Source organism: Haliaeetus albicilla, chromosome 14 (assembly GCF_947461875.1).
Source record: "Haliaeetus albicilla chromosome 14, bHalAlb1.1, whole genome shotgun sequence".
Lineage (NCBI taxonomy): Eukaryota > Metazoa > Chordata > Aves > Accipitriformes > Accipitridae > Haliaeetus > Haliaeetus albicilla.
The window spans coordinates 25,037,192-25,053,365 of NC_091496.1; the positions used below are offsets into that span (position 1 = coordinate 25,037,192).

At 35.8% G+C, this 16,174-nt stretch overlaps 1 protein-coding gene across 8 annotated transcripts in view; it reads left to right on the forward strand.

Annotated features, from left to right (window-relative positions):
- CADPS2 (calcium dependent secretion activator 2) overlaps nucleotides 1-16,174 on the forward strand; it is a 323,617-nt gene that overhangs the window by 230,363 nt on the left and 77,080 nt on the right. For 4 of the 8 annotated variants that reach the window (XM_069802016.1, XM_069802017.1, XM_069802020.1 and 1 more), the window contains exons 14-17: nucleotides 3,703-3,804; nucleotides 9,091-9,154; nucleotides 11,339-11,462; nucleotides 14,017-14,037. In XM_069802016.1, coding sequence (XP_069658117.1) covers nucleotides 3,703-3,804; nucleotides 9,091-9,154; nucleotides 11,339-11,462; nucleotides 14,017-14,037 — 311 coding nt within the window. The remainder of the gene's footprint in view (nucleotides 1-3,702; nucleotides 3,805-9,090; nucleotides 9,155-11,338; nucleotides 11,463-14,016; nucleotides 14,038-16,174) is intronic. The other 4 variants (XM_069802018.1, XM_069802019.1, XM_069802022.1 and 1 more) reach the window with 1 other exon arrangement.

The following is a 16,174-nucleotide window of genomic DNA, read 5'->3' on the forward strand; positions in this document are numbered from 1 at the left end:
CCATTTTATTGTGCATCCTGCTGAATTCAAAAACAAGAGCTCTTAGAAAGCACTGAAGTCTTCTAAAACAATTTGTTTCTAGGAGCCAAGATGACATTTAAGTTTTGCTTTTGTTTTTCCTGTGCCCTTGAAATGTAGTTTATTATATAAATGTCTTGAAGTAAGACCTTAGCTGAAGTATTTTTCTTGTATTTTGTTTTTCATCATAATTTCTCATCTTTCTCTGGCAGATTCTTTTGGTCAGCCTTTCCGTTCTCATCTATGTGTGTGTGTGTTTGTACATGTTAGAATATCAATCTGTGCATTCCTCTCCTCATACTCTTTTTTCTTCATGACAGACCAAAGTGATGGTCTATGTTTTTAATGAGGAAAGCTTATTGAAAAGACTTTAAATATTTTTAAAATATGCAGCTATGCCAAAAGCACCAGTACCAACAATGTTCCAGAGGAAAAAAGCAAAGTCAGTCATGTTCAGTTAGTATTTCACAAGGCTCTCTCAACAAAGCAGTCTTGCTTGAGATAACAATTCACTCTCTAAGAAGCCACTAGGAGAAGCTGTTTCCAAAGTTGAAGGCCGGAAACAATCTACAGTCAACCCAGTGTCCATCGTATCTAATTCCCATTGGAACTGGAATACCATTTTTATCTCACGTGCCATAGCTATTCACAAGAATCTTAATCCTACAATGCATCAAGTGATCTCTGCAAATTACTACAGGTTTTAGGACCTCTAGACAGCAAAATATTTCTAGAGGGTACTCCAAGCCTTGAAGGATTATATCAAGAGAGGAAAAACAGTCCATTCCCAGAGGAAAACCTAAATACACCACCTAATCAATCAGCTTCCCTAGAGTAACTGCCATCAGGACAGCAATCTTGCAAGATTGTCACAGTAAAGGTTTCTTTAAAAATTCTGGTCAACCTCTATTTTTGGTGTCATTATTTAAGTGTCTTATGGTCGAACAGCTACTTCCCACTTGAATTTACTAGCTCTAGTTCATGAGGTGTTTATTTCAAATCTCTTTCGATATTTAAGTCTGAGTGAATTAAACAGTTTGAGATGTGACCAGAGACAACATTACGTCTGTGCCAGTTAGACTGTGATCTAAGCAGACAAGACAGGCCAATCCAAATCCAATTGACAGAGTTCTGACAAAATGGAGAACTAATATAAGTGAGAGAGAGACTCAGGTTTTGAGTGTTCACCGTTTCACCTAGTTCTCTAATCCCAAAAGCAGTTGTGAAGAATAAGGAGGAAAAGAATGTGGAGGAAAGGAAAATTCACTCTCCCTTTACCTTCTTGAGAAGATAATGTTAAAATGAAAGCTATTCTTAAGACAGTCAATCACTTTTCTTGGCTGAGTTCTTGGAAGAGAGGTCCCAAGATGCAGTAAGAAAGCTGAATACTGGTTTTGAGTTGAAAAAATCAAGTCCAAACCACTATCCATAACATTTGGGATAGTAGGAAAGGCGCATTTTATGGATCACCCAAACCTTTGAAAACCAAATGACTGCTTGAGTCTGATTTTCTTGGCAGGCACAGTAATTTATAAATAAAAATAACCAGCTCAAAACAGTGCTATTTTATTTTATTCTGTCTTTAAAGCAATTAAAGAAAAATATCTAGAAGACAAAATGAGTGGAAATTTTGAAACTATTTATCTATTTTTTCTCTCTCAGCTCATCTCAGATTCTTTTTCGGTGGATTCTTTTTTCTCAGTAGTTGATACATATTCCCAAGAGTAGCAAAAAATGATCACCAGCACAACATGTGTCTCAGAACTTTGTTGTGAAAATGCATTTTTATATTCTGCTTGTTGCAATAAGGCTAACAGGAAGAAACAAAATAATGATTCAGAGTTTGTGCTGTTTTCTAAAAGCATGTGTTCAAGACACAAGTTTTTCAGTGCTATAGGTGGTACATTTTTCTAACACCTTTTTGTGTTCTCTTTCCTTTTCTTCTGGGACATCTGCTTCTATGCAAACATCCCCTGCAAATATATTTAACAGTTCTGAAAATTTTAGGTGTTGTCAGTGAGGTTCTGTATGACAACAAACGCAGTAAAGTGACAGGTCCACGGTACGTAGTGATCCTAGCTTTAGTTCAGGTTGACAGATATGACATCCTACTGGCTCACCTTTTTCACTTACTGTTATCTGGACCCCCAGGTCTTTTCTGTCATATATATGACATGCCTCAGCGAGGTTTAATATGACAGAACTATTTGCTTTATCACTCCAGAGCACGATCTCTCCTGACAATGAAATCAGGCAGTGCAATTTACTTAAATTTGAGCCCGTTCCATCTGTCAGAAGGCTGAGGTAAAGTATCCTGGCATCCATCAAAAGAAAGAAGATAAGTTATTTGCTCTTTCACATCAAATTTATACAATAGTATATTGATGTGCCTGGTTACTCATACCTCCACCATATCTGATTTTTATTGTTGTCTTCACAATAATTTAAGGAGTTCAGGCATTCTTTCCACCTTGACTTGACAGATCACAAATATAAGTGATTTAAAGGGTGAGAGAATTGTTTATGTCATGATCAGGTAGCAACTTATCCCTCCTAGATTTAAGTATCGTGCAGGAAGTTAAAGTAACAATTTAGCAAAAACATGTTCATAGAATTCTAGAATGATTCATAGAACATTCATAGAACATTGTCCTTCTTCATGCCATTTTACTACAATTTCCTCAGTTCTAGAAACATTGAGATACAGTTTTGGAGGCTCTGGAGGAGGTACAGGGCAGATCTGCACTAGGTGTCAGGGTCATAAACTCAGGTGGGAAGCAGTAGCTGTTGTTACCCTGGAGCTGGAAGTTAAGAGAGTAACAGGAAGTTTTCAGATAGTTCTTTTTAAAGTATGCTGTATGTGGAGAAGTTGTGACTGCATGGCAAAAATACAATTTGGGAAATATGTATTTAGATTTCTTTAATTTTGTCACTACTTTAATATAAATACATTAATAACACCTTTAGGCTAAGACTTTAGACTAAGTGTGTGCTTAACATACTTAATGCAAGGCTTATTATTAATTATTGGGACTTAAAAATTTATATTTAAAAAAGTGCCAGTGATTTTGGTTTTTAAAGGCTATTTCTTTGTTGCATCCTTTATGCTATACTTACATGAAAGTCTTGTTTACATACTGCTGTTTGTCAGTATGGGATAAGGGATCAAAAAAATCTATGCTCACTCTAAGCAGGGGAGTTCCTAGGTGTTGCCTGCTCTGACTTTTCTCAATGTAGTTTGCTTCCCACCTTTATTTTAAAATCACTTTCAGATACATTGTACCTCTGGGAAAATATCTGGAAGATTCAAGGAGTTGAAATTCAACAAGGTCTGTGTAGGCCCCTCTACTGTGCCAATAGTACTAATTTTCTTGATAAAGGATATTACATATCTTGGGGAATTATTTGGGAGAAATACATGCTACCTTGTGTTCATATTGGGATCAGGTAGAAACTTAGGACTTGAATTTAAAAGTTCAGTTCAAAAGTTTAATTGTTTGTCTGGTTGCAGTTTGTTCTTTATATTCACAAGTTATTGTTTATCCTTCAAGGCAATGGGAGAGGGGAAAGGAGAGTTAACACACATGTTAACTGAACACTTTAAAAAAAAAAAATAAAGATCGCTATTTAAAGAGGAATCAGCGTGAAGAGCTATCAACAATTATTAAATATTTAATATTACAGGCCAGATGGAATTGGAACAGTATCTGTTGAAGAGAAAGAAAGGTTTGAGGAAATTAAGGACAGACTTTCTTGCCTTTTAGAAAACCAAATAAGCCACTTCAGGTGAGTGTATAATTTATTCAATGAATACTAGGTTTTTTCTGGAGGAATTTTCTCATGGTGTTCAATTTTGGTCTTGAACAATTGGAGTGAAAATAAAATAGTCTACCTGCAAAGAAATTTTAAATTTATGAAATGTGGAAATGATTTATTTACAAAAGTGATTGTGCTTAGAATTTATTTGTGTATCATGCGAGTTGTATTTTTCTATTGTAGAAAAGATTGTGCAAGAATATAGGCCTGATTTTTGTTGATGCTTTTAAACTTTAAGCTTTCTATAATGCTGACTAATAAAATTGTCTGAATGAAAATGACTGAGCCGTAGCAATTTCTGGATTAGTAATGATCAGAAAATCGTTTGAGTAGAGAACATCTTTGATAGAAGGCAGCTAAAACTTTTCTAGATGTCTAATGTCATTTTCTTGGTTTCATGATATACTTACCTTTCCTAAATCAGCTAAGGTCCATCATACTCAATAAAGAGTTTGTCATATCTAAGGACTGTTAGTACCAGCAGAAGATGTTTAGGGAAGGAGAACAAGAAACAGAGCAAACTTGGGGTGGTATTTCCTTCTATTTTCTAGCAATTGTTGGTTTATGAAGCTTAGCATAAAAATGGCATGTAGACCACCAAATCTGTTAGTTTACCACACTAAGCCAACCTATCTGCCATTATTCTGTTAATCTAATCCTTTTTTAGAATGTATTTATAGAATTTTTTTGTCTCTGTATCACCTTATGATGACCAGTTCCACAGTTTAAATAGTGCTGTGTGAAACAGCTTTCTTTTGTTTGGCAAGGCTGGCTGTAAGTTTGTTGGATGCCCCTCTGGTTTGATGAGGTAAATGTCTGGCATTCACTGGTATCTGTCATGTTGATAACTAGGTGGTTGGGGATTTTTTGACCGTAGAGGACATAGCAGTCTTCACTTGGGACTTCATCTCTGTATTGAAACTAAAGAGAGCTAGGATTCTCCTTGGAAGGTATTCCTTTTGGGAAAAAAATGATGCTTCCTTCCTTTATTTCCTTTAAACATTCCTCCCTGACACACTTCCTGTTTCCTGTCTTCCATGGGATTAAATAGCTCTTACCAGAGAAGCAATACAGAACAGCATAGGGCAGAGTGCTTCCTACCCAGGTCTTGGAAAGGCAGGAGGAGAGTACTGACAAAGAACATCATCTGCAGGTGGAAGGAAATCTTGTTTCTGTGACAATCTTCTCATGCTTGCTACAAAAAAAATAATGAAGGCGTATTGGAGCTGGGAGAAAACCTCTGGCCTGTGATTGGCATACTTATGACCATATCCTGTCAAGTTTGTGGTAGAAACACAACGGCTATAATTTCCAATGAATATAAGTACTTTTACTCATACACAATGGTGAGGTCAGTGACAGTAGCTGTGACCCAAAAAATATTGAAGCAGCAGAAGGCTTCAGAATGTGTACAGAGAGAGGAGGGAGATGGGGGAACAAGAAGAGAGGCTGGGCATCTTGAGAATAATTCTGTTCACCTTCAGACCTTCACGTGCATAAACTAATTATAAAATGTGTAATAATATCTAAATAATTATTTGAGTTGGAACAAATAAACGTAAACCAATCATGTCTGCTTATGTGCACACTAGAGTACGTTGATGAACTTCGGCTGTATCAGTGACCATAGGATATTTCTGCCTCAGTCTTGGTGTGTTTTGAGGGAACTCAAACAATGTTAGAAACTCCTCCTTGAGAGCAATTAAATGTGTCATTCAAAGATGAATGTCTCCATCCTTCAGAGGACTTTAAGGTTTGCCTTAAAACCCTGTTTAATCAAGATAAGCAAACAGCGCTCTGCCAGGTGAAGAGCAATTATTATATCTTTCTCTGAACAAATGTTAGAAATTAAAAAAAAGTAGGTGGAATGTCTGGATTTAAATGAGGATACTGCCATAATACTGGTAGAAGGAAGAATCAATACTGCCCTGGAATCTGAATTTATAAAGCATATAGAGTCACAATACAGGACATCCTGATAAAAAATGGTATTAGACTTTTAAAGAAAACCTTGACTCAAGTAATGTAAAAGGTTCACCTGTATCATTAATTAACAAAGAATAACCTTGGCTGTGAGATTGCTTTCTTAAGAAAACATGGTATTAAAACCACTCCTTACTTCAATCCATCAAAATTGTTGTGATAACTGAAATGCTCAACATTTTTAAAAATAGATTCTGCAGTAAAGATTAATGCAAAGCACGCACTGAGTTTCTCTGCTTTGGCCTTACTGTCCCTGAATGCCTTGTAGTCCTTGTCACTGGGCAGTCCTACCATCTACCAGGCTGGCTTCCTGCTTCAACTGTTCTTTCTACTGTCAGTTTGAGCATCCGTGCTGTTCACGTGCCCTAGAATATTTGAGAGACTTTCATGTCCTCCTTGTTCGGATAGGTTTTACAGTTTTTAAATGCCAGATTCTCTACAATAACCTCTTTATCTTCCTCATGGAGTCACATACAGGGTTTGTTTCTTTTTCTTGTGGCATGCATTTGACTTGGGCTCCTACTTTTTTAATTTTCCTCAGGCTCCTTGTAGGTTTCTTGCTTTTTTGATTGATCCTTTAAGGTTCTGCCTTTTGTTTTTCAATTTCTTCATTTCTTCATAGGTCCCATTCCTGAAATTGAATATACATGTACTGAATGTACATGTACTGAATTTTTTTGGCCAGTTCTCTTTTGCTACAGTATTAAATTTTATTGTTGTATGATCACTACTCTAGAGCACCTATCCTGCTCCACACCTCTCAAACTATGTCCTGTTCACATTTAAGACCAAATCCAGAATAGCATCTTTTCTTGTGGGTCCTAAATTAGCTGTCCAAGGAAGCAATTCAAAACTGTGTCCCAAAATATTATCATTATATCTCATCCTAATGAGACATTGATCAAGTGTACACATGTATACTTGAAATCTCTTACTATTTGTCATCACTTTGCAGCTCCTCTAATCTCACTTAACATTTCCTGATCACTCTCATCATCCTCATTAAGGGGTCAGCGATACAGACTTTAAAGGAACACCAGCACTTTTTTTTTTAATATGTCAGAACTTGTCTAAGCTTTGCCCTTGCTCCGTTGCTTAGCATTGCGTGCACGGGTCAGCTGTCATTCTGGACAGTTTAACAGAAGAGTGTATTTCTCTTCCTGTCTTTTCAGAGATGCACTGAATATTTGCTATGTCCACCTAGGTCACTAGGTCACACCCATCTGAAAAAGATGCTCTCACACGCCTGTCAGCTAACCTGCAGCTTCCAGTTTTAACACTCCCCTATGGCCTTTTTTAATTTTAATTTTCATTGCTATCAGCCTGCCTCCATTATGATTAAGATGCAGTCAGCTTATCCTGTGCTGGTGGCTCTCATCCAAAGTATTTCCCAGTTCTTAAGGTACTTAAACCTTTCCTCTCTGTCATCTTACCTGCCCACTAAGACTTCACATCTCTGCCTGCCTCTCAGGCATCAAATGTGGAAGAGCCAATATTTCAGAGAAAGCTGCTGTGAGGGTCTGGGACTTTAACCTCTTGCCTGGCTGTGTGAATTTTATCTCTGGAGTGTTCCTCCTACACTTCTGTATGTTGCTGGTACTAATGTAGACCATGGGTGCTCCTCCTGTTCTCCCCTAGGTAACTTACATAAACACCTCCTGATGTCCACTACCTTTGTACGCATCAACTAACTTACTGCTTGGTCCTCTTGGATGTCACAGACCCAGTTGTCTAATAATTGAGTTGACTACTGTCACCATCTTTGTCTCCCTATCCTTAAAGATCCCCTCAGCTGTGGGAGCATCCTTGCCACAGCCAAACAGTCTGAAATGGACCATGGGGGTTTTATCCAAGAGATTGAATTTCTCCTTGCCAGCAAGATGCTGCTTCCCTGCCTGCTCAGCGGCATAGAGGCTGTAACACTGGAAGCAGGACTGCTCAGAGTGTCCCTTTAGGCCCCTAGTGTGAACATTTCCTTTTCTTTAAGCTGCGTATCTCAAGAGAACAACTGTCCTCTGTGAGAAGCTCCTTGCACCAACTCCACACATAAGCTCGGTGCCCGTGTCGTACGCATACATATTGTCTCTGCAATAAACTGAGTAACCCCTGTTCTACTGTGGGACTTCTGTCTGCATCATGAACTTAAAACTGATTGGGTTTTGGAAGCTTCTTACGTTATTTACATTGCAGAACATACATGGAAGGAAGTCTTTGATTTGAAATATTAAGTATAATTGAGTGACATTTATTCAAAAACTACCGTTAGAGATTGATAGGAATAAACAGTGGGAAAGACAAGTCAAGGATTGTGGAAATAGACTGCAAAGGGAGAGGAGACAAAACACCTAAAGATGTGTTCTATTTTAAGGTGGCTTAATGCCTAAGGGTCATTAAATCTGCTTTGCTAATTTGTTAACCTGTCCTCAAAAATTGTTAGCACTACAGTAAGAAAGAAACAAAATGACGCAAAGCAAATACTGGAAGTCTCGCTGCAGGAAATCCTTTTTTGACCTCATTTACACGGCTTTATTTTGGCTGAACAAAATGTATATATAAAATGCACTGGTCTGAATCCTTTTATCATTAGAAAAGATTTTACTGTTGGAAGACGTTAGAATATGAGGCTACCATGCTCAGTGAGTAATAATAAGAAAAAAATAATCTCAGCAAAGTAAAAAATCCTTTTCCCAATTGGGGATATCCCAGCAAGATTTTACAGACAGGATTAAGAAAGGTTACAGTTGCCTGAGCTTTGTAGTCTCATTGACTTGATATATTGGATCATTCAGTAGACAAAAAATGAAAAACAAAGCTATCAATGGGTTTACTTTTTAATTTACATCATTTTAGAAGTATCAGGACGGAAGTGGATCTGGTTTAAGTTGTAGCTGATAAATTTTAAGATAACATTAAATGCTTTTCCAAGCTATTTATAATATAATAGGAAAAACTATGGAATATCTGCAGGCATTTTTATTCCCATATTTGTCTAGAAACTTAAATATCTAACATTTTACCCTTATCTTAATCCCAATATTAAAACAAGATATAATATACAGAGTGCTACTTCACAGCTCCAGTAGCTGTCATGACTACATGAGAAATAGTACCTCTTTCCAAGAAGATGACAATTTAGCTCATCAGAGACCAATAAATATCCTTCACAGTAATGCAAGTTGTGTACAGTTACATCTCAGAATAAATTCTTAACTTAGTTATTATAATTCTGATAATTTTCTCTTCCTTTTTTTTTTTTGTTTTTTTTTTTTAAAGATACTGTTTTCCTTTTGGACGTCCTGAAGGAGCTTTAAAAGCCACACTTTCATTACTTGAAAGGGTAAGTTTGAGAACATATTTTAAGTTCTGCTTGAGTACTAAGACTGCATTTTTCTTTCGCCTTCAGGCTGCTGAAAGCAGACTCGTGTCTTCTCAGGTATTTTAGTACTGGTTTTAATTGTTTACTGGGAGGTTTTTTCTTATTGTCTTCCACAGAGGCAAACAGCTGTTTTCTGTAGGACTTATTTATTAGACTTTCACTTTAAGCCACTGCAGTGACTCTCTCTTTCTTTATAATTTGATTACCCAGCATTACTTCTAAAGTAGTACAAGTCTAGTCTACAGCCCCCCTTTCCTGTTTTTTATGGCTTCTATGCTGATGATGTTGTCTATACTGATATGTAACATTAAAAAGCTTCTATATAATCCAAATAATCTTCCATAAATGCATAATCTGAGTCAATTTAAGAAGAAAAAGCTATATGCAGCAAAACTAACACAGGCAGCTATAAATATAAACTCCTGCCCAGCAAATCCTCTTGTATTGACTGGAAGGGAGAAGACCTCATAATGGTAAATGCATCTCAGTCCTATCTCTGAGGAAAGAGAACTTTAAATTCCTGCAGAGATTCCGGAGGAATAGTGTCAGCAGGAGCCTGATGAAGGTATGAATTAAAAAAAAAAGCTTAGATCCCAGTCTGTGTAGCTTTGCCAAAATCTGAGAGGTCTGGCCCTGGAAAGTGTCAGTTGTTCTGCACTGCAGAACACTCCATAGATAGAGATTCTGTGTTAGAAAATCTCTGCCATGTTAAAAAATACATAGAAAGTCTGGATATATATGTTTCCTTTCACTTATAACCTCAGCGACTGTAGTGCTGTGTAGATTCCTTTGTGTTACATGAAACAGCTATTTCCTCTCACTCTTCCTGCTGTTACAAATGCCAATGGTACTCTATCTGGTGCTCAAGCAACACCATTGTCAGTCTTGACTGGGAATAAATGTGCATTCCTATACTTGTCGATGCAGACGGAGTTAGAAACAATTTATTTTACCTGTCTCTGAAAAATTTGAAAAAAATCAGATGCAGAATAAAAGGTTTTGAAGACTGTATTTTCACTTGTTGATAACCCAGAAGTTACTCATTAAAAAAGAACAAGTTGACAAAAGTAGATATGTCATATGTGTGTGCAAGTAATGGAAGAAGTCTGCTTTGCAACAATGTCTTCCTAATAGCTTTTCTGTTGCTGAACCTGTTTCTTTCCCAGACCGTATCTCTTGCTTCCTCTCTTTAACAGTAATTGCTAGATATATTTTATAAGTGTGTAGTTTGTCTGGAGATCTGTTGGAGAAGCATTTTTAAATGGTTGTGAGTTATCTGAAATTTTATTATTTACATTAAAATGTGGTAAAAACATATTGAGTTTTGTTTACACCTACCTGTTGAAAGTTAATGGAGTATAGAATTAAAGTAAAAATGCAAGTGAATTATTAACAACATTTATTACATTTTATGTAGTAATCCAGAGTATATAATGTTGCATTCATATAAAGAGGTATATATTCTCAGTTTACCTCACTTGCAACAGGTGATCCATTTTATCAAAGTCCTATATTTTAAAAATGAATAGGCTTTAAAAACTGGCAGGTTTTGAAAAGCTTTATATAATCTGTTCTTCTACTTTTCCATAATAAAATATCCCACCAGAAGTTCAGTGTTTTCCCTGCCTACTATAGATGACTGTTTTTCACAGCAAGGTCGTGTTGAATTTGAATAACTTTATGAAGGAGGAAAAGCAAGTCAGTATTAGCTAGCTCTGATGGTGCTGTTCAGTTTCTCCTTTACACTGTTGAAGAGTCAATGGTTATGCAATGGTGGAAGCTTTTCCACAGCTGAGAACCAAGCAAATCTCCACATCCACATGTTTAGTGAGCATCATGATCGAGCCCATTCACAGAATGCTCTTGTTATACTGGTCTTAGCATCACCCAAACAAAGACTGACTGGCATGCTGCAAGATGCCAGACAGTAGGGGTATTGTATATAAATACCATATAGGCAATCAAACCAGGGTTGAATAGAAAACTTCAAAGACAAATATCTAGTTCCACCAGGTGAAATAGTTCCTTTTTGATTTCTGCCTTTAATCATTATCAGTTCTGTAGTACCTTTAGGATACTTTTATCCTTTTCCCTTGGGTTTTGGGTAATGACTATAACCAAGCGGTATAATTGTCTCTGGCACAGGTTTTAATGAAAGATATTGCCACTCCCATACCAGCAGAAGAGGTGAAGAAAGTGGTTAGAAAATGTCTGGAGAAGGCTGCCTTGATCAATTACACTCGACTTACAGAATATGCCAAAATAGAAGGTTAGTACAGCAATCAACTGCCAAAGTGGCTGTAAAAGCCAACAATGCCTATTAACTGAATATTCTATGAGCAGCCTTTTCCCTTTCCAGAACAAACCCCTTCCACAGCAAGGGGAAATGTCTCATTAAAATCTCAGCTGGTGAACTATGGAGCTTTTTCCTATTCATTGCTTTAATATGCCTCCTGGGACCCTGTTTGAATGGAAGACTAGGACTTCCTAATTTAAGTTGCCCTTTGTTCTTACTTTTGAGTTCTCCATAAATCTAAAAGGTTGTTTATGGGTTATTTTTTATTTCTCTAACTATTTCTAGTAATTAAACTACTGACAGGAAATTCTTTCCTTAACAGCAGTGACAGTACCTTGAAACTCGAAAACTCCGGGTATAGATGCTTTTCTGATGTACTTTAAGGCAGACAGATAGATAAGTGTTATTTATTTTTGCTGTTGTATTGCCAGATGTATAATAATAATCTGACGATTAAAACCTTAATTACATCCTGATTTTCTGAATGAATTAAGGGGACAAAATACTAGATTTGATGGTAATCAGAAGGTTTTCTGGAATATAGGTATGTTCTAGAAAGATATCAGGAAATTAACTAAGATTTTGCTCAAAAAAAATGGCTAGGGTACACAATGTCATTTTACTGTTTGTAAACCTTATATAGAACAAAAAGTCATAATAGTCAAATGCCTTGTCAAGACACATCTGTTATTCTCCATAAAGTGCAGAAACCTTGAGATATACCTAGATATATTCAGGAATAGAAGACAGTGTGTGCACATCTATATAACAGGATTTTTGGAGGTAGAGTCAATTAACAGGAAAATACATAAAAGATGAATTCTGCTTTAAAAAAATCCAAAATTTATGCACGTTATGTTTTTTTATAGCATGTATTTCTAGCAATACACTAGAAGAAATAGAGTTATCATAGCAGCAAAATGAAGAAGCTTCATGTTTAGCAATATTATAAACCCAACTTTTTTTCCTTTTTCCATTTCTGCTCAAATTCTCTGAAAAACATGAGTTAACCAATCTCACAAGTGATTAACAAAAAACCCATCTCATCACTATAGCAACCGGTATTATATCATGGGAGTAACAACATGAAACCATCTTAGTAACCAGTTTATCATAATTAATTATGATATCATGTTGTGTTAAAGAAAGAAGGATGAATATTAAATCTATTCTGGAAAATGAAAAAGCAGAAATAAATGTTTTCTTTAGTTTTTATCTTTCTGTATTCATGAAGGGGATTTTTTTAATGTTAAGTATTTCAGTCTTTCAGCAAACCTGTTGAAATAATGGGTATAAAAATAGAAACATTTTTAAAAGATGACAAAACTCACACTAAATTGGATTGGAAAAGTTTTTTACAGTGATGTAAACACATCTTTGCCCAAGATTTTTAACTATATCCTAGACAATTGTGGCAGTTCCACTGCAAGTAGCAAATTTTGCACTTTAAAATAGTCACACTGTTAACACTGCACTAAGCTGGAACAGCAAATAAAGCTGCCGTCCATCCCATGGCATATTTTGACTTGCAAATTTATTTTTGATTTGTTGTCTTTTGGTTGAAACACAACTAGATTTCTGTAAGTAGTTTTACACTCATGTAATTGTAAACCCAAAGCACAATAGATAATTGTATATATAAGTCTAGTACCTCAATGAGAAATAGGTTGACTACTTTTCTGAGAATAAAGTAGAGTACTATTTGAAAGTGAAGGGCTCCAGCATCATAACATCAGAAAAATTAAAAACATTGGCTATCAGTAGCAATGAGACCTGTATTGGTTTCTTTCTATAGTCTGGTCATTACAAATATCCTACATTTTTACTAATATAAATGTAATGGTTTTCACCAATATGTTCCATTCTGCTTCTTCAGGTTTTTGGGAGCATTATTGTATCCATGCACTGAAATTATGTTCTTCTCTTGAAAGTAATTCATGTTAGTGTTTGCATTAATTGCTTACTTCTCACATTGCATATAGAAAGCATATAGTCATTATCTTTATAACATTACTCATGTCCTCAAATGTAGCTGTCATAGATTTGGGGGATTTTTGTCCAATTCTTTGAATATTTCTTCAGTGAACAGCATCATATCAGTCAGTCAAAATGCAACTGTTGCATGATAATATCAGCTATAGACCAGTAGTAACTAGCTAAAAAGTAGAGATGCAAAGAAGGTTCTAACAAAAATAATATTCTTACATTCTTATTTTCTTATATTCTTTTACTATTATTTATGTTTCTAAATTCCCAGGCACAATATGGATGCAAACTCCGCCAGTGAGCCTGAAATATAGACTGTATAGGACTAGTAAATATAAATATACTACCTAAAAACATACATAATTTCTCCCTCAGCTGACAAAACCCATCACTTGTGTGACCTGACTGTCAGGACTCTCACTGCTATACTCAAGATTTTAAAAGATTTTAACTTCTTATGTGGTATTTATTCTTCTCTAATGAAAATAAAGTAGTTATATTTCTGTAATGATGTTTTTCTTCTCTTTTTTTTTATATTTAGCAACAGCAGAAAAGGACTCAGGTGATTACTATTTGTGTGCATGTCTGCATGTATTACAGATATAGTGTCTGTTGTTTTATTATTTTTTGTTGATTTCAACAATACCAAGATATTGACCAGAACATGTGTAAACATTAAAATTAATTTTGATATAGTATAGTCCATGCATTCTTCATTTACACTGTTACTTAACTATTATGTGCATATTTATTAGCAATTTAGATAATTCTATATTTTGGAATATGTTGCAATTGTAGTTTCTGTGAAAGAGGTGTAACTAAGTGATGCAGAAAAGTTGGGCTGTTAAATTCAAAATCAGTTTGTGTATTTAGAAAAATGTAATTTCATATTCATCAGCAAAAATGGTATCTGTTTCTTAATTGAACTGCTTGATTTATTGATGGGGGTCTTGATAGCAGAATTAATTTTGTAAAGCTGGTCTTACATTTCTCTGATACAGGTTTGTTTAATGATATGTTTATTTTTCTAGTTACAGCTGAAGGTTAGGAGGATGGTGGTTCTTTGTGTTCCTAAGTTCATGAAGCTGATATGGTCTATACTCTCCAACAGTGCAGAGAGGTTTTTTGAGTGCTTATATCCCAATATTTAACAGAGTGATCGTAAAAAGAGCATAGCTGAAGTAGTATTTGTGGCTGAGTAGTATTGGCTGCATAAAAAGTATGAGGGACTGTGCATATATATACTGTGAAATAGATGCACGCACTACTTAGTCTTACCTTTTATAAAGATGTACACACACAGACCTAATGGACGCCTGATCATGATGCTTTGTGGGGTTTCCACAAATAATATCAACGACAGTTATGAGAAGGGGCATTGAGTTGGTAGTATTCTCAGGATGAAATAATTTTCCATATGGAATGACAGACTGGGATGATGGCTATAAAGGTTGTGTGAAAGTAGTTCAAAGTGGAGCTCCTTGCTAGTGAGGGGCTTGAAGGGAGAAAGATGGTCCATTTTAAGAGGAACAGCTTCTTTAGCCAGTAAACAAGCAAAAATACTAGCAAATTATAAAAACTACTTTTTTAAAAGTCTGTGTTCATAACTGAAGCTTTAAAAAATTCCACTGGTTCCCAAAACTTCCACCGGTTTTCATTTGAAATCTTTAAACACCCTGGAAATAGAAGAGCTCTATTTGGAGTTGTATGGGTATTCACACCACAGCCTGTTAGGATGAGTTGATACGAGCTCATGTTGATAAGGTAATCTCCTGACCCCCTCTGATCAACAGGGAGAGATTCGTTAAGCAGGTGATTAAGAGCACTTGGAGACTCCTTCAACAACTTCTCTGTGAAAGGATCTATCTCATGCCATCAAATACAAATGCACCCTAAGAGAGTTTTCCTACTAGGTAAGATACCTAAACCTAGATAGCACAAATAGTCCATTTAGTATTTTTACGCCTGTAGGTATTGAAGAAAATATCTCTTCAAATAAGGAATTTAGAAAAATGTTGATGTTAATTTGTGAAATGAGCAAACTAATTTTAGAGTTTGTGTCCTTTGACCTTTGCACTCTAAAACCTCAGCTGTACACTTTTATATAATGTGTACCATCTCAAGTACAAATCTTTCTTGTGCCACACGCTTGCTATTCTCATTTTTTCTCAGGCTCATTATGTCAGAAATACAGACCGTTAAGCACAGATGACATACAGTTACAAGCACAGAAAACAAGCAAACAAAAAAAAACAAAAACGGACCGTACCTGATTTCAGTCATTTTACATTAGGTTTATGCATGCTTTGAAAGAAACTATTGCCGTGTTCTTAAGATAGGATAGTAAAGCTGTCCTTTAAGTGACCTGGCAAATAACTATGTTAGAGAATGGATGAGAGGAAAGCCTATCACATACAGTGAGTAAATGGAAGTTCACTGTGTGAGTTAGGTAAAGCTAGAGGTTTATGGGCTGTGTTTATAATTTAATTGCTTAATTAAATTCTGCTTCTGACTAAAAATGCAACTGAAAACGAATCAGACAACTCAGAAAAATTTAATTTTATTGAAAGGAGTAAATAGGCTGTGTTCCACCAGAATTTAGTGTCCCATTGAATCCATTTCTCTGATGCAAAAGATGGAGCAGCTGAAAGGAATACCAATAAAATTATAGTTTAGCCTGGCTAACAGGGCCAAATCCT